The following is a 17,408-nucleotide window of genomic DNA, read 5'->3' on the forward strand; positions in this document are numbered from 1 at the left end:
GAAACAGACTTGGTGAACGCGACACTGCCACTGACGCGTTCTTTAGTAGCCCCATTCCGGCGTACGGCAGCTTCAAGAGCTTGACCATCGACTGATTTAGGCTATCTCCCTAAAGTACTGTGGTACCGCATCGCGCGATGGACGGTAGAGCCACCCCACCACCTGTTCACCATGTCCTCAGGCCACATCATATCGATCTCATAGCAATGCTATTGTTGATTTTCAAGGAATACGAGCTTCAGAAGACTTTGCCAAAAGACTTTCTGCTTTATATGTATCGAGTTCTCTTGATGGAAACGTCTGAGGTAGGGTTGAGTTTTCCCCAAGGAAAGTTTGTGATCAATAATGTCTGCCTCAGGTGATTGAACATAGGTCCCATCAGCATATGCTGGCGATGGTCAAAGTCGCGCCGAATGCAGATGCGCCCGTTGTCCAGGGACTTATAGGCGCTCTGGAGAATGTGGTCGGTTCATACGTGATATTGCTTCCTGGTCCTCTCTCACCGGATATGTGATCATAGGCAAACCAGCTACGAGCGCTGGACCAACTAACTAACTTCTTCCTCAGTACGTTTTTGTGCTAGTTTACCTTTCAGTCATGAATACTTCCCAGGCACACCTTCAATATTTGTTGAAAAAAGTGATGACCAAGTGAGCCAAAGTCATTCCTCGGTAGAGGGCGATAGGTAACTGATGGTCCCCAGCCGGCCGTTCTGGTACGCAGTTGCTCACTCCTGTAGCGTTATAGCTTAGAAAATCGGCCATAGCGTCGAACATCCCTGTTCGGTTTTTTTGTACGCAGATGCTTCGTCAGTTTCATCAAGTTATCAGTTCTATGGCGTCAGTGCAACTTCAAAAAGACTACCAGGCGTGGGTTAATGGATCGAGCAAGCGCAGGTTATGGGCCAATAGAGAAGGACCCGCTTACTTCTGATATCTGGCTATTCAAGACGTCGAGTGACTTGAAATCTTGGGCGCGACCTGAACCATTTGAAGCGTGAGCAATCCCTCTTCCTTCTAGCAGACTAGGACTATACAGTAATGATTGGACAATAGATGGGAAAAAGGTCTGGCAACGGGAGATGATATCATAGGTCCCGAAAACTTGCGTAGATATTTTGAACAACATTTCCATGAACACAATGATTCGTGCGTCGTGTTTGCTCAGCTGTCTGCGCCCTGCCTCACTGGGTATCTTGCAGGGGTGTTCGACAGCATGCGTTGCTGAATCTGGTACGCATGCACTATACTCGAAAGGAATATCCTGCTGCCAGCAAGGTATCTTGATATCATTCCTTATCCTTCACAGTTCTTATAGTGTCCACATACAGTTACTTCGCGAAGCTATTGCAGTCGCTAGAACAAGCGGAGATCGTATCACGCTCCAGCATTGTATCAGGTAATCTATCTCCTCGTTTAACTGTGAAATGTTGATTTCCGGTGTAGCATGCTTCATCGCTTGCCATCCCTGAACGAAACTCCAGTCTTGAATGAGATTCAGCCTGACCTTCACCCGCTGGAGGTGTTGTTTGACGTGACAAAATTACTTGATCCGCAATACGTAAATGACGGCCCATGACACTGCACGATTCCATCACTGATGCCCTGCGTAGGGACAACCGCTAACCTTGTGCTTCGAGAAATTGACCGAGGCTATTGCCCTGCATAATCACTGGGTAGACACCAAGCAAGCAATGCCTCGTGACGCAGACATTTGCAGTCACAATGCAATGCAAGCTGTACTATGGCAAACGTTAGGTGGGGCTATCCAGAGCTAGCATGACCGAGAAACTGACGTTTACAGGATGCTACGATCTTGCCGATGTGGAGGAATCGTTCGTGTTGTTAATTACGAGGGGTGGCAAAGACGACCCAAACCGCCTGAACACGCTCATCAATCGCTCTTACAGGGTATGCCTCCGATTGCGAACTATCGAATAAGCTACTGATTTTTTCTCTTCAAGCGCGCCAGAAATGGGTTGTACTCAGAGGCTTTGGCATTACTACTTCATTCGGAGACGTGGCGGGGCCTTTCATTGGACGCATACCGCCAGTGGGCGGAAGCCGTCTGGCATGTACTGGCCCTGAGGACAAGTCGTCGGTCCGTAGGCTTCTCCTCTTATACTTTATTTGCCCAGTTGACGGTAATTGATGGCAGTGGACAACGACGTTTCTTTGACGACTTTCTTTTACCCCGAAGGCCTTCGTCATCAACCTTTGTCTCAAAGGAATATTTCTTCGATGAAAGCTCGACATCGCTTCCTGCCCTAAACATGGAATTACATGAAGTCATGAATGCTCGAGTAAGCTGGTTCATCACATTCTCGGGCTCTTGTTGATTGAGTACCAGCGGCACGGACAAGCAGTGGCTGCGATCCAACCACTTCTGCAAGCTCTTTGGCAAGCAGAATTTCAGGGCAGGTTTCCGTTGTATAGATTAGGCATGACATTCCTTGCCGATGTTGGCTTGGAGTTCGGAATGTCAGATCATTGCCAGCAATTGATTCTAGGGATTATGCCACAGGTGAGTCCTGTCGCACTGTGAGTCATAGGGGGTACTAAGAAGCCTTTAACAACAGATATTGTCTGGACAGGAAATGGAGCACCGTGCTTTTGCAAACCACACACTTGCAAGGTGCATGATTGCATCCATGGATTCATCAAGTATGACATTTTCAAACGTATTCGTACCCGGCACTTACATCCTCGCAGAGGCAGGCCTTCGAGATGCACTGCCATGTTTGCTTATGGCAGAAACTGACTATATGTCCTTGTCCATGCTAGAAGCTACTTCAGAAGTGCAGCAGCTACTCGTGGTTGCCTATCATAATCTCGGTATGGCAACTGAAGAGGAGGAGGCTTTTGAACGGTATATGCAGTCGACAAAGCTAGCTCAAGCTTTCGAGGAAAATCCTGCTGATCCGGAGGCTACAAGGGTATGGGATACAGTTACAGAGATCGGGAAATCATTGGCCTCTAGATAGACTAATACATCGATTATCATATGCGCGTTTTTGTTACGTGCATGTGAATTGTCACGCCACCTGTCACATTTCGTGACCAATGGGGCGCGTTTCGGCAGTGGTTTAACCAACAATATTACTCTCCTCTCGTGAACTTTCAAACTGGCATGGACGGGCCTCCACCTCAGGAGGAAGATTTCTCTTCCCTTCCAATATCAGAGAGGCTTAATCATAAAAACTGGAAAGCCCGTGTAAGCGGATACGAATCATTGGTCAAGACTTTCCAAACCACCGCATCCGACACCGATCCCGCATTTAAGCCCTACATCAACAGTTCTGATCTTCTTAAGAAGATCGCCACAGATTCCAATGCTGTTGCACAAGAGAAAGGTGTAGAGTGTCTCGTGGCACTGGTCAAGTTTGCTGGAGAGTCTGCCGCAAAGACCAGAGAAGCTGTCGTGCCGGCCTTAGTTGACAAGTGTCTTGGATCTGCGAGGGCCGGTACAAAGAACCAAGCAATAGAGCTCATTCTTCAATATGTGGAAGTTGAGAATTCTGCCGCTGGTGTTGTGGTGCGTGCAGTGTCCGCCTTCTCTTAATACTAATGGTCTCATAGGCATCTCATTCACTCAGGCGGATATAATACCCGGTCTTTCTGCAAAACAGCCAAAGACCGTCGCAGGAAGTGTATTTGCTTTGAAAGAAGTTGTTCGGTAAGCCGTCTGCCGCTACACCATGGCACCTCCACCTCCGTCCTACACTCTGAACCTCTGTTTCCGAGCGATCTGACTGTTATTTCTGCGCAGGACTTTTGGAACTCAAGTGACTCCTCCGGCCCCTGTTTTAAAAGCATTGCCAAAGATATTCGCGCATGCCGACAAGAACGTCCGTGCAGAAGGCACGCAACTCACCCATACATTATATCAGTACATCGGTCCAGCGATAGACCCTTGGTTATCGGAGCTTAAACCGGTGCAGGTCAAGGAATTACAGGAGGCATTCGAGGGGATGGAAAATACGGGGAAGGGCAAAGGAACATTGAAGTCTGTAAGGCTCACGCGAGAGCACCAGCGTGAGGCAGAAATGGCAGGCGATGCGGCTGATGATGGCGAAGTTGAAGCAGGCGGGCAGCCAGAAGGTGAGAATATCATCAATAATTATAGATGCTGACGTTTAGATTTCACTTTTCAGAACTGGATCTTCCCGATCCTCGCACTCTGGTAGAGCCAGTTAGCATTATACCAAAGCTCCCCTCCAACATGCAAGCTAACCTCACGTCTTCAAAATGGAAAGAAAGAAAGGAGGTGTTGGACGAGCTGCTTACACTTGTAAATGCCACCCCTCGCATCCAGGACGCGCCTGAGCTGGGAGAACTGGCGAAGTCACTTGCCACATGCATCTCGAAAGATGCAAACATCAATTGTGTCATGACTGCCGCTCATATTATAGAGGGTCTAGCAAAGGGCATGATGTCTCCGTTCGGCAGGTTTAGAGAGACGGTTATTCCTTTGATGCTAGAGCGCTTAAAAGAACGGAAAACGAATGTTACGGACGCAATCGGAGCTGCATTAGATGCTGTTTTCGCGACGGTATGTGGTTTTGGATGGGTTCCCCATTTGTGATTGATGTGTTCTGCAGACGACTTTACCCGATATAATACCTGATCTTATACCAGCTTTGGGGAACAAGAACCCACAAATAAAGGAAGGGACTCTCAAGTTTCTCGCTCGCTCGCTATCGACTTCAACGACGCCGGTGCAAACTAGTCAGATAAAGACGCTGACCGATCCGCTCGCTGTTTTACTCGAGGACGGTTTTGAGGGCGCACGCAATGAAGCTGCTGCCTGCCTAGGTATCCTCATGAAGATGGTTGGCGAGCGCCCGCTCAATGCTTTGATGGATGGGCTCGCCGATGTTCGCAAGGTGAAGGTGAAAGAAGCATATGAGAAGGCTGTGGTAAAATGTAAAGCTGGCGCTCCAAAGGCTCCCGCTACTGTGAAAGAACCTCCAAAGAAAAAAGTCCCGCTGTCCCAGAAAGCAGGAGGCACTGCTCCCCCTAAAGCGGAGGTGACCGATGCACTAATGATAGACGAAGAACCTCCAAAGAAGCCGGTTGGGAAACCGCCTGCCAGGCTGACGGTTCGCATTTTCTTCATCTTGAGGATATTCCTGACATTTGACCATCACATCAGAAGAAAGCTCCTCCGACTTCTGAGGCACTGGAAACCAGTTCCTCAGCTGGAGGTCCACCAGTCAAGGCTGCTCTTGCTGTCAAAAAGCTTGCTCCCACCGCTACCGCGAAACCCTCGAAGCCTGCCGCTCCCGCTGCACCCGGTACTTTTGACACTTTCAAATATAAACATACCCCTGAGGATGCTGAGGGTCTTGCGGCCGAGTTAATACCAGTGGCTATCATGGAAGGCTTTGGGGATGCCAATTGGAAAGCCAGGCTTGCTGCATGCGAAGAAATGCAGACTTGGATAGAAGGTGTTGTTGAGGATGTCGATGCCGAGGTCGTTGTTCGAGCTATAGCGAAGAAGGGATGGTCCGAAAAGAATTTCCAGGTTCGTCGATCTGGGCTCGGAAGCAGTTTTCCATCGTGTGATTATTTTTCAGGTATCAGCAAAACTGTACGGTATCCTGACCACTCTTGCCGAGCGCTGTCCATCATTCGGAAGGTCGTGTGTCGCTCTGTCGACAAGTCATCTTTCTGAGAAGTTGGGCGATATGAAGCTCAAGAAATCAGCCGGTGATGCACTGACAGCCTTTGCAGAGAAAACATCTCTACAGTTTGTCCTCAACCAAGGCACGTTCATGTTTTTTTGTGGACCTGCCTTGTGATGACCTTCGAGTAGCATACGATCCCCTTGGAAAGCAGAAGGCCCCAAAAGTCCTCGCAGACGCACTTGGATGGATGGATACCTCTATTGTTGAATTTGGCATTGCTGGCGTTTCCCTTCGTCCTCTCATCGACTTTTTGAAGACTGCTCTGAAGAACTCTAATGCGGCCGTAAGGACAAGTGCTACAAAGACCCTTGTCTCTGTCAAGTTATTCGCAGGATCTAGTAAGAGTACTGTCATCTTTGGAATTGAATCCTTTAACACGACCCATAGGTATCAAAGACTTCTTGGAGGACCTGAATGCTCAACTTTTAGTGACCATTCAAGGCGAATTCGACAAGGTCGAGGGTACACCAGCGCCAGAGCCAAGTCGTACTTCTGCCGACGTTGCAGCCTTGGTACCTGCTGCTGGTGGAGGAGCCAGTAAGGGGCTTGACCCTTTGGACGATCTCTTTCCGAGAGTGGAGATTGACGGGCTGCTCAAAGGCACCACCATTCTTGCTGATACCAAGAGTGACGCTTGGAAAGCTAGGAAGGAGGCTCTGGAGATGCTCCAAGCACTTCTGGACCAAGGAGCAAACAAGCGCCTAAAACCAACTATAGGCAAGGATCTCCTGACCAAAGTTGATGGCACTCACACTCATGCCCCTTTCAGGCGAGATTGCACAAGTTCTTAAGGCCCGAGTGCTGGACACCAATAAAGCTGTGCAAAGTCTTGCACTTGACATAGTCGCTCGTATCGCAACCGGCATGGGCAAACCCTTTGAAAAGCAAAACAAGCTTTTTGTAGTACCAGTGGCGACAGTTCTTTCTGATCAAAAGGCACCTATTCGCGCGGCAGCAATCCAGACATTGACCGCAATGGCAACCGCAAGTGAAGGACTGGATTCTATGGTCCATTTTTTGGGAACGGCTCTAGAAGCGGTTAACCCAACCCAACGAGCCTCTCTTCTTGGGTGGATAGCCGACTACCTCAAAGACCATCCCCCTACCTCGTCGTTGGACCTAAGTAGTTGGGCTGCTACTGTGGTCTCGTGCCTCGATGATCGGAGCGCTGATGTTAGGAAGGGCGTGCAAGCCCTTCTGCCCAACCTGATCACTTCTGTCGGCTTTGACAAAGTCATGCAGCACACCAATTCGTTAAAGCCAGCGTCGAGGAAGACTGCTGTTCCAATTATTCAAGCAGCTCGAGATAGTGCGGCTCCACCACTCATTGCTGCACCTGCGGCAACAACACCGGCAAAAGCTTCTGCTTCAAAGGTTGCCTCCTCAGTACCCGCAAAGTTATCACCGAGTCCCCCTCCGCCATCTCCGGTTCCTTCCACAGCAACTAGCAAACTCACGGGTGTCCGACGGAAATTACCACAAGGGACCAACTCCCGACCGGACTCTCGAGCGGATTCAGTGGATGAACCTGCCACGTCTCGCCTTCCGGGGAAGTCGGGAGTTGGTGGCCTCAAGCGCGCAGGAGCGTCAAGTATTGCTACAAAGGGTTCCGTGGTACCTCCTCCAGCGATGGTTTCTGCTCTTCCATTTTCCAGTATGAACATGGAGGCTAAACGTGCGAGATTAGCCAAGGATGCTCAGCGGTGGATTAACGAAGGTGGAACTACCAGGAAGGACCTGGCCGATCTCCTGCAGCACCAAATGGAGCCACTCGCGTCCAAGGATCTCGTTACTCAGCTGTTCAGTCACGACCACAATGCTGTTAACGATCATGTCTCAGGACTGACTACGATGCATAATTTCTTTTCTGCCGCAGAGTCTGGAGACGACAAATTCGGGGTCCCTCCAGACGATCTCAGAGCTGTCGCTTTAGCCTGCAGCGATCTCGCTCTGAAATATGTTTCTATCAAGGCTCATGAACCTCAGTCCAACTTAAGTGCCAAAGGCCTAGAAGTGGCCGAAGCTGTTCTTGCTTTCCTACGCAGTGTTGACGCTCAAATAGACGACTCAGAGGCTTTGTGCTTCCTCCCGACATTGATCAACAAGGTACGTAACCGATAATCATAGTATATTTGATGCTAACATACACTGCCGCTAGCTCGGTGACGCCCGTGAACCAGTGCGCGCCCGTGTGCAGCAAATCGTTCAAATGATGCCAAAGGTGTATGCATTCAGCCGAGTGTTCGACCTGCTGCTGGAGCATGGCTTGAAATCTAAGGTGGCAAAGACCCGCCAGGGCGCTCTGGATGAAATAAGCAGTCTCCTGAAGCGCAACGGTATGTCTGCATGCAATCAGCCCAGCAAGGCCTTCCCTGTTCTGGGTTCTATGATTGCAGACAAAGACTCCGCTGTGCGGAAGTCTGCTCTATCTGCTCTGAGGTAAAATTTGTTTATTGCCATTGTCTTGAACATTGATAGACGAGACGTAGTGAGGTATACTCCTTGATTGGAGAGAAAGTGTGGTCGCTTGTGGGACCATTGTCATCAAAAGATAAAACACAGCTTGAAGAGCGTCTACGCCGTGTCGCAGGGCCCAGTAGCCCAGGCAAACCGGTGCCGCAGACACCCGCCCATCCAGCGCAGATATCTCGTCTGGCAGGCACTGGTATGCGTTCAGATTCGCCGACCTCACCACGACCAGCAAGTCCAGCTGTCTCGGGTATCTCCCGATTTGCTAGACCCGGTTCCCCTGCCAGGACACCTCGGTCTGCCTCTCCAGCTCCTTCCCAAATTGCCAGACCCTCTTCTCCAATGCGACCGAAACTCCCAGGTATTGCCGTTCCATCGACTATGGCAGGGACTTCAAGCCTTGCCGCCCCGTCCTCTCCTTTGGGCCTGCGCCCGAAGAGCATGTTACCATCGCGTCTCGGACCTCCTAAGCCTCGTCCGAACTTTGGATTATCCTCGAATGTGGCCCCGCGTTCAGAAGAACCTTCAGAACTGCCGTACGCTATCAACGCCAATGGCCACTCGCACAACAATGCTCCATCTATACCCTCTACAGAGTCTGTGGAGACTCTGGTAGATAGCGCCCACACATATGACGATGTCCCTGCATTCGATACTCCCGACGACATCACAATTACAATCTCCAGCATATTAAGCAGCGATCCGACTCGCAGCGTAGATGCTCTCAAGACAATCCAAAGGATCTTAGTCACAAAGCCAGAAGACGGGCACGCATCTCCGGAGTATCGTGAATTGGCAGAACATACCGAAGGTCTTATAGAAACTATCACACTTCAAATGGCGCATGTCTTCGAACGTCCCGAGGATCTAGTGTCTGATGAAAACTTCAGATTGGCGAAGCATCTCATTCAGACACTCAACACATTCTGTGACCACATCTTCCTGGCTGAGTCGCTAACCGTTGACATTCTCACCCCTCTATTAGAGGAGCTTACCCTGAGATTATTGGAGACTGATGAGAGTCACGTCACCAAGGTTAAGGATCTATCGCGATTTATCAACATGATCATCTTGAGGCTGTTTGCCACGGGACGCAGGATGTCGATATTCCGGTGCGTGTCTTTGCCCCCCGTGATATTGCTTTCCTGAATCTTGACACACTGCGTTAGTTCCCTGTTTTCCCTGCTTTTGCAGATCGTGAAGCCGTTCCCGAGCAATGGAACACTCTCAGACTCCAAAGAGGCTCGTGTAGCTGAGCTTGTCTTGAAATGTGTTTGGAAGCTAGCTCGAAACATTCCTCAGGATCTAAAGGAGCAAAAACTCGATCCGGTTGAGCTCTTACCTGCGGTCGAGCACTTCTTACAGTCGGTGCCTCCAAATGAATGGAGGGCCAGAGCCACAAACAAGGTCCCGTGCGGAGATATGCCATTGAGAACCATCAAAGTTATCATTCAGCATGTAGTTGGTATGTGAAGTCTTTCGGAAGTAAGATATTGACTAACCGAGTCTTAGCGCATTATGGCGACGAAGTTTACGATTTCCTTTCTGCATCCTTCGACGACCCATCAGCAACTATAGTATATCCCTACGTCTACCGCATTCTCAACTCCTCCTCTCGAGCAGCAGCAGACATCCCAATGCGGTCGAATCACAGTCCACCAGAGCCCATTGGACGCCCATACTCAGCAGCTTCCAGTCGGCCGATATCGCCTACAGGCTCTTCTGCTAATCAACAGCAGTCTTCTCCCAGTCACCGAACAAGCCCGAGTGTCTCTTCGCACAATGGTTTCTCGCCGCCCGTAGAAGAGCCAGATCCGGAAGCACAATTGATCACTATCATAAATCATATCTCCAGCGAAACCACAGGAGCGATGCACAAGGAAGGTATCACTGAGCTGCACCAGTTCTTGAAGAACTATCCACACAAGCGTCCTCGCGTTGAGAAGCTGCTAGAGACAACTGGCCCTGCATTTCGCAAGTACATCAACCGCGCACTTGCGAGTAGGGCGGCCGAGGATATGGAACGAACTGCGGCAGTCGCAAGTACATTGTCAAGTATGTTCCCTCATTTCAGTTTCCAGTTTCATCCTTATGAAGGTTGTTAGAATTGGAATCGAATGGCCATGAATCACCCGTTCCCAGTTCCCCTGCTCCAACTTCAAGCCGAGGGGAAATGTCGCCTCAATCTGCACACCATACATCCGATCCGCCAGGAGAGGATCGGTTGCATCAGCTGCACGGCATATTCCATTATAATCGTGCAAGCACAGCGAGTAATGGATCTTCGCAAAGTGCTGCAAGACCCCGGATATCGGAGAGCTGACTTGAGCCAGATTGATTTTCACTCCTGCTTTGTTTTTTTTTGCAATTCGACCATTTACGACTTCAAATACCCTTTTAATCAGGATGCACAATGCACAAATTTTGTGGAATGTCAAGTATGTTTATTTCCAGTCACGCCTCTGAAAATGTATCATCATCCGCGGAGACCTAACACATGCAAATATGCAGATTTAGGCTGTAAACCATCATAGGACCTTGGTACCTTGACTTACACGCATACGGGTCTACTCTCGCGTATTCATACCTCTCCCCTGCGTTTATAGTTGACATCAATACCACAGACCATGATACTTGCCAGTTTCTGCCATTGGGGGGTCAGGACTTGCATACATACAGAACGTGGAGAGTCGAGACGACAAATCGATTTCGGAGTTCAGGAACAGCAAGTGCATCAGCTCGGATCCGGTCCTGGTAATTCGGTGTCGTATGTACCCCCTCTGACCCGACTCTGGATTGTGACTCGGATGCGATTGATATGGCCGTGCATGCGCTCTCGTTTGTTACCGCAGATCTTCCCAAAGACGATCTGGTGAGAGGCTCGGCGTGAGTAGCGGTGTGATCTGATTTTCATCTAAGACGCAAATTACGCATAAAATAGTCAAAGTTATCATGAGGGTGTCATACTGGTGTCATGACGACTAACTGAAGCAATACGTGTTGGAGCAGGAGTCTATTTGGATGTGTTGTGACACCCCAAAAATTGGAGATATTACTACTCCCCTAAAGCACGGCAAACGCCAAGGCTGCGCCTCTCTCTCTTTATACCATCATATGTCGCACGACTAGTCACTTTATAACTAGCATTCATAAAGCCTGTTCATAATGTCTCCAGTAATCACATATGAAGCTGCGCTGGTATTCTGGCGTATAGTCACGCAGATATTTTTCAGAGAGATACGACCACGGGGCGCCTTTAACATTCCTCACAAGGGCCCCGTCATTTTCGTCGGTGCTCCTCATAGCAATCAAGTGAATTGTCATTCTGCATCTCTGTCAAACCCTGCTGACCGTTTCTCTATGTAGTTCCTTGATCCTCTCCTTCTCACCTTAGAGGTTTACCGCGAGACACACCGTCAGGTCCAGTTTTTAACTGCTGCTAAGAGTTTGGATCGGAAGGCAGTAGGTTTTTTTGCCCGCCTCATGGGCAGTAGTACGTTCATTGCGTTATATTTCCCACTTCCTGCTGACTTTTGTGCAGTTCCCGTGTCTCGAGCTTCAGATGAGGCCAAACAAGGAACTGGCTTAGTATACCTCTCTCTGGATGACCCGTGTCTAGTCCTCGGGGAAGGTACCAAGTTCAAAACTGAGTTTGTCCCGAAAATGCAAATCATGCTTCCAAAATCAGTCAACTCAGCCGTTGCCGAGGTCGTTGAAGTCATTTCGGATACGGAGTTGCGTGTCAAGAAAGAATTTGGAGGGGAGAGTGGCAAGGGAACAACTCGAATCCGGGAGAAAATTGATGAAGGTCGAGAAAATGGGAATAAGGGCTTAGCGTTCAAGGTTCTGCCATTCATCAACCAGCAAGAAATGTATCGTGGCGTATATCAGAAATTGAAGGAGGGAGGGTGTATTGGCATATTCCCTGAAGGCAAGCCCACTACTCATTATTTTCATTGCAGTGTTTTATTACATTGTTGGCCTCTTAGGTGGAAGTCACGACAGAACAGATCTACTTCCTCTCAAAGCTGGTGTCTCCATCATGGCGTTAGGTGCCATGGCCAACGATCCAACTGTGCAAGTCAAGATCGTACCAGTCGGCCTATCATATTTCCATGCCCATCGCTTCCGTTCTCGCGCTGTTGTGGAATTCGGAACTGCTCTCGATGTGCCTGCTGAGCTAGTTGAGATGTTTAAAGAAGGAGGTAACAAAAAGCGTGAAGCCGTGGCGAAGTTCTTGGACCTCATATATGACGGGCTGAAAACAGTGACGATTCGTGCTCCAGATTATGACACACTGATGGTGCGTCACTCGTCATTTACTCCGAGTAAGGGAGAACTGAATGCCATGAAGCTTATTCAAGCCGTCCGTCGATTATACAAGACACCGGGGCAATATCTTACCTTGGGACAGGTAGTCGAACTGAATAGGCGCTTCTTGGAAGGCTACACACATTTCAAAGATGAGCCTCGGGTACAGAAACTTCGGACGGATGTTTTGAAGTACAATCGTTTGATTCGTGATCTGGGAATTCGTGATCACCAAGTACGTCTACGGGCGATCTCCAAGTTGGGCACCAACTTACGTTTTTCACAAGGTCCCACGAGCCCAGAAGGCGAGCTGGAAAACACTCGGCTTACTCGTCTATCGTCTCGTGCTCCTGATGATCTGGACGTCATTGGCTTTGCCAGGAGTCATACTTAATGGGCCTATGTTTATCTTGGCATCAATTATTTCACGTCAAAAAGCTAAAGGTAAGCATTCACGCCTATACATTTGATTAATTACTCAGACCACCGACTTTCCTTTAGAGGCACTGGCTGCATCAGTAGTCAAAGTGGCCGGTCGTGATGTGCTCGCAACGTGGAAGATTCTCATTTCTCTTGGTATTGCTCCAGTTATGTATGCTTTCTATGCCATAGTTGCGACAATAGTCGCCGTGAAAGCCAATGCTTCTCTAGCCACGAGGATATGGACTCCCTTCCTGGTGATTTTAGCTTTGCCGTTCATGAATTACGCCGCCCTGAAGTTCGGCGAGGCTGGTATGGACGTACTGAAGTGAGGTTTTAGAAGGCTCGCTCCTAAATTATGTACTGACGCAGTTCGATTTCCCTAGATCTTTGCGACCCTTGATAGTGGCGTTGATCCCCGGTCAACAGCGGTCCTTTGACAAAGTGAAAGCCATGAGAATTCGACTTTCTAATGAAGTTGCCGATGTCATCAATGAGTTTGGCCCAAAGATTTATGATGATTTCGATCAGGCAAGTACAGCAACGTGATTGATGGCCCGGTATTGACCACCAGACTAGTTTCGTATTTTGGTCCCTGCAAGCGCACCTCCTTCAACGGGTAATCCCGGGGTTTGGCGGCGAAAGAGTAGCGTGGGGCAAGTTGATGCTCAAGGAAATTTGCTGATTCATCCAATGGTGAGTATTTACAGGTTTCTCTGGTCGCACCCTCATGACCGCTGCGCAGACATGGATTGATGAGCGCCTCTTCGGATGGAGCCATAGCGCTAAACGTGGAACAAGCGCGTGGGGAGGAAACACGCCAACTCAGGACAGCAGCAGACCAGTGACACCTGACCTCTCAGATGACGAAGACCATGGAGATTACGACCATGCCGTCAACTATATATCCGCGTATGAGGATGCGTCGAGGCACAAAGTTCGGAGTCGACAGGGCTCATACGCAGATCTTCAGCGACTTCGAATGACTGCTACTACTCAACCAAGCGCTTCTTCGAGCTCAAATGATTTCCGCCCCAACGACTCGCAGGCTCTGCATATGCGACAGGGCTCACGGCAACGAAAGCAGAGCTTATCTGACCTCATTCCGGTCGAGCGGATTGGGTCCGTAGATCGGCAAGAGACATTTGAAGATATGACCACGAGTCTGAACAAAGAGGCAGGTAGACAATCCTCGGGTGCTTAACTTCCGGACTATGTGACTGCGGTAAAGGATTGTACAAATTGCATGTGATGTATGAAGTGTTACATTGCGATTGCCAAACTGTATGGGGAGGGGGGGAATATTCCAGGTATAGATATTTATATCTGTTCCACAGAGCAACGAGGATAGCGATCATAGCGGATGAGAATGGTGACCGAGCATTGGAGGTGTTAGGAAGGGAGGCCTTTGATCTCGATGTAGGCATTCTGGCGAAGCATTACTTTGGAAAACTCCATGCCACACCCAGTACAGCTGTGGCCAATATATTGAGCTTCGTCAGTGTTTGCAACAGAAAGACACACTTGAGATATTCAGGCTGATTGAAAAACTAGAACGTGTGATGATAGAAGTTGAGATAAACTTGCGACAGCTGTCAACGTCACCCACCTGTATATGCGTACAGCCTCCTTGGCGAGCCTTGTAAGAACCGAGAGCTTCGCCACCTAAATCCATACATCTAATTTCCCTCTAAAAATGCATATTAGAATAGCGTCGCTAGAACGAAGAAATGAAGTGCCCACCGTCCTACTCGCATAACCGTTGATAGCGCTGGGATCTCAATTAGCCCTTCCACACGTTATTTCATTCGAGTACGCCAACTGACGGGATGTACTTTGTGATTACATATATTGGATTCCCTCGGGTGGAGCCACATTTCTCGACGAACAGGTAGGGTTCAGTCTCAGTGTCATTGCCCGACATATGGACAGTAAAGAGGCGCTCAGTGGACTGACAAGGGTGATCTTGTACGTGGAGGTGGGAAAGTAAGGAATGTGAAGGAATGCCCAAACCGTTCCCCACCCTTTCCACTATTACCAAGGGTCAATGTCAGCGGGTGTAATTGCAGGGATACTGAAAGACGAAACGATATTTTTCCGTAAGGGGAAACGAGGAAAGATAAGGGTACACATGTCACATCCGTAAAAGTCCGAGTTCATTCAGTCGATCTCGAGATGGCTTCGACGTGCCTCGCCGCTGAAGGGAATATTTTGGAGCGGAGTGTGACGGAAGAAAACTGACCAGAACATATAAGTACATATATCCTGAATGCATGCTTGGCAATGATAATGACAAGCTACAGATCCGTGTTCCCCGCAGTCAAAACTTCTACACCAGTCTCTGTGATACTGGGACATTGATGAGTGATGTTTCAGATAAGTTGGCTTCAAATAGCGCTCACAGTAAGGTTTCCTCAAATTGAGCGCTCCGTTTCCCATCCACTGTGGTAGCAGTCCAATTGTCGGGCCAATGGTATGTGTCCCAATTGGAACCCAAGTTGATCATCTGATTGTAACCGTGCATGAGGTTCGGCTCCGGGCAGCAATATGATATAATGTGAACATGAGGCAACTTACCGGTTCTATTGTAAAGCACTAGATTCGATGAGGTTAGTAGTCTCAAAAAAATTTGTTGTTAGCTTCCTTACCATTCCTGGTTTCATAGGTACCGATTGCTTTGTTCTTTGCGTAGTGTGGAATGTTAGGGGCCGTGTGGAATAAGTCGTTAATGCCGTGACCTGTGTACGACCGTACGACAGCACATCCGTTGGCACGTGCAATTGGCTCGCTACGACCAACGTAAACTTGGGTTAGCGGTACCGAAGGGAAAATACTGACATAACTTTGCCGATGTCACGGAACAATGCACCCGGTTTGCACATCTTAATCGCTTCATCGAGACATTGTCGAGTGGTTCGAATCAATTTCTTGGAGTCTTCGTCTATTTCACCGACGGGGTATGTGGCATTCAAGTCGGCATGAAAACCTGACCTTTGCCTTCAAACATGGGATAAAATGAAAACACAACGGTTCCACATACCATCGTAGTAGAGTGATATATCTATTTGAACATCAGCACATAATCAACAGATGAGTAGTGGAACGCACCGAGATTGATGATGTCACCTTCTTGCAATTTCCTGCGATCAGGGATGCCATGACATATGGTTTCATTGATGGAGCTGACGCAATATCAAAGACAAACCAGAAGACAAGCTTGAGACAATCTTACGTGCAGACGGATTTCGGGAAATTACGATAGTTCAAGGGTGACGGGTATGCGTTGCGGTCGATCGTAGCTTGGTGAACGACAGCATCTATTTCATCAGTGGTCACACCCGGCCGTACCATCGCCGCTACAATATCCAACACTTCTCGACCAAGCTTGAGAAAAATGAGTATGATGTCAGGTTCATCATGACCGAAGCATGGCTTACCCTGCACGCAAATTTCATTTTCTCAATTTCCTCCGAGTTCAATAAACGGGGAGGCTGACCCGATCGTTTCATCTCTACGGTCGGTACTCCTGTAGGTGGGAGTGGAAATTAGTCATTGTTGTGTTCAAATTGCGTGCCAAGCTGTTCAGAAGGCGCAAGATCCTACCATCTTCGTGTGTTGCGTAGTCAGGACGTGGAATATATTCTGGAACTTCACGCTTTGGAGAGAGGGGGTATACGGGTCTTAGAGTACCCGCGTAATCGAAGTTTGGGAAAGGATGGAAAGTGCCGTCTGTATCACATCAGCCGACTCGCGACCAACGAGTATGTCTATTGACATACCTTGTGATGGGTTCGCCGCAGTAGCTGGGGAACGTGCGAGATCGTGGATGATTTTATGGGTTTTCTAGTAGATGTGGAGGGAATGAAATGCACATGAGGTGCGAGTGGTGCCTGGGATTACATCGTACTTACCCCTGTCAAAAGTGTGGCGTTTTCAATGCTTCCACACAGATCGATATCGTGATCTACTCACAGTTGCCTTTGAAGCATTCCTGTCCGCAGAAAAAGGAACCGCGAATACCCAGCCTATCGTAAGTCGAGTTCAGCGCTGACAGCAGGATGCAACATGGTGTGTGACATACTTATTGCACGTGGGGCACTCGAGCCGTGATGGTGGGTGCCCATGTGGACAATTGGAACTCTGGCAAAGCACCGTGGCCGAACTCATCTTCTCTGTCGAGCAGAAAAGTAGATAAAATTTCCAGGAGTGACTAGTGACTAGTGAGCAACCACAGCAAAGTAACTTGAGATGCACGTGACACGGATTTCTCCGACGCGACGCACCTTCCGACAATCGTGAAGCTAATGTTATATATACAATTATGCCGTGATATTCTCAAATTAGCATATCATCGTATCACAAAGGACATGACTGTCCAAAGTCCCGTCCGCCTCACGCTCCCAACGTGCCTGTTGGTGCGACCCTTCAACGTGTTTTTTTGAAGGCGCTAAACTTTTCAAGGTCTCCCCTATCACGTAGAGCCTGATTACTAATGTCCGTCTGCTCGCTTAGTACGAGA

The 17,408-nt window shown here is 48.8% G+C and overlaps 4 protein-coding genes across 4 annotated transcripts; 2 read left to right on the plus strand and 2 right to left on the minus strand.

The window, feature by feature from the left end:
- Window positions 1-137: 137 nt before the first annotated feature.
- Window positions 138-10,481, plus strand: DFJ58DRAFT_716444 (armadillo-type protein; the record flags this gene model as incomplete). Its single annotated transcript, XM_041384220.1, has 27 exons — window positions 138-305; window positions 767-839; window positions 860-869; window positions 892-996; window positions 1,056-1,148; window positions 1,446-1,560; window positions 1,613-1,757; window positions 1,804-1,910; window positions 1,964-2,104; window positions 2,350-2,523; window positions 2,579-2,935; window positions 3,151-3,534; window positions 3,596-3,675; window positions 3,769-4,100; window positions 4,154-4,551; window positions 4,601-4,918; window positions 4,946-5,101; window positions 5,179-5,526; window positions 5,579-5,768; window positions 5,818-6,027; window positions 6,077-6,406; window positions 6,459-7,795; window positions 7,848-8,128; window positions 8,179-9,270; window positions 9,328-9,623; window positions 9,671-10,213; window positions 10,264-10,481. 27 exons carry the CDS (start codon window positions 138-140, stop codon window positions 10,479-10,481), a joined length of 8,001 nt encoding a protein of 2,666 aa, XP_041243722.1.
- Window positions 10,482-11,136: 655 nt separating this feature from the next.
- Window positions 11,137-14,240, plus strand: DFJ58DRAFT_390389 (glycerol-3-phosphate O-acyltransferase). Its single transcript, XM_041380157.1, has 10 exons — window positions 11,137-11,470; window positions 11,525-11,651; window positions 11,700-12,089; window positions 12,148-12,461; window positions 12,513-12,704; window positions 12,757-12,913; window positions 12,971-13,217; window positions 13,276-13,420; window positions 13,469-13,585; window positions 13,635-14,240. Exons 1-10 carry the CDS (start codon window positions 11,324-11,326, stop codon window positions 14,091-14,093), a joined length of 2,295 nt encoding a protein of 764 aa, XP_041243723.1. The 5' UTR covers window positions 11,137-11,323; the 3' UTR covers window positions 14,094-14,240.
- DFJ58DRAFT_390275 (uncharacterized protein) lies at window positions 14,188-15,003 on the minus strand. The gene is made up of 5 exons (XM_041380156.1): window positions 14,725-15,003; window positions 14,633-14,660; window positions 14,499-14,579; window positions 14,414-14,439; window positions 14,188-14,363 (listed from the first exon to the last, which is right to left on the minus strand). The coding sequence occupies exons 1-5, from the start codon at window positions 14,811-14,813 to the stop codon at window positions 14,282-14,284; spliced, it is 306 nt and encodes a 101-aa protein (XP_041243724.1). The 5' UTR covers window positions 14,814-15,003; the 3' UTR covers window positions 14,188-14,281.
- DFJ58DRAFT_789184 (methionine aminopeptidase) lies at window positions 14,961-17,163 on the minus strand. Its single transcript, XM_041390186.1, has 13 exons — window positions 16,971-17,163; window positions 16,862-16,914; window positions 16,801-16,802; window positions 16,669-16,732; window positions 16,493-16,618; window positions 16,327-16,415; window positions 16,122-16,273; window positions 15,998-16,071; window positions 15,728-15,875; window positions 15,559-15,677; window positions 15,467-15,471; window positions 15,292-15,422; window positions 14,961-15,238 (listed from the first exon to the last, which is right to left on the minus strand). The coding sequence occupies exons 1-13, from the start codon at window positions 17,054-17,056 to the stop codon at window positions 15,187-15,189; spliced, it is 1,101 nt and encodes a 366-aa protein (XP_041243725.1). The 5' UTR covers window positions 17,057-17,163; the 3' UTR covers window positions 14,961-15,186.
- Between the last annotated feature and the right edge of the window lie 245 nt (window positions 17,164-17,408).

Source organism: Suillus subalutaceus (assembly GCF_016647625.1).
Source record: "Suillus subalutaceus strain FC151 chromosome Unknown DFJ58scaffold_55, whole genome shotgun sequence".
NCBI lineage: Eukaryota > Fungi > Basidiomycota > Agaricomycetes > Boletales > Suillaceae > Suillus > Suillus subalutaceus.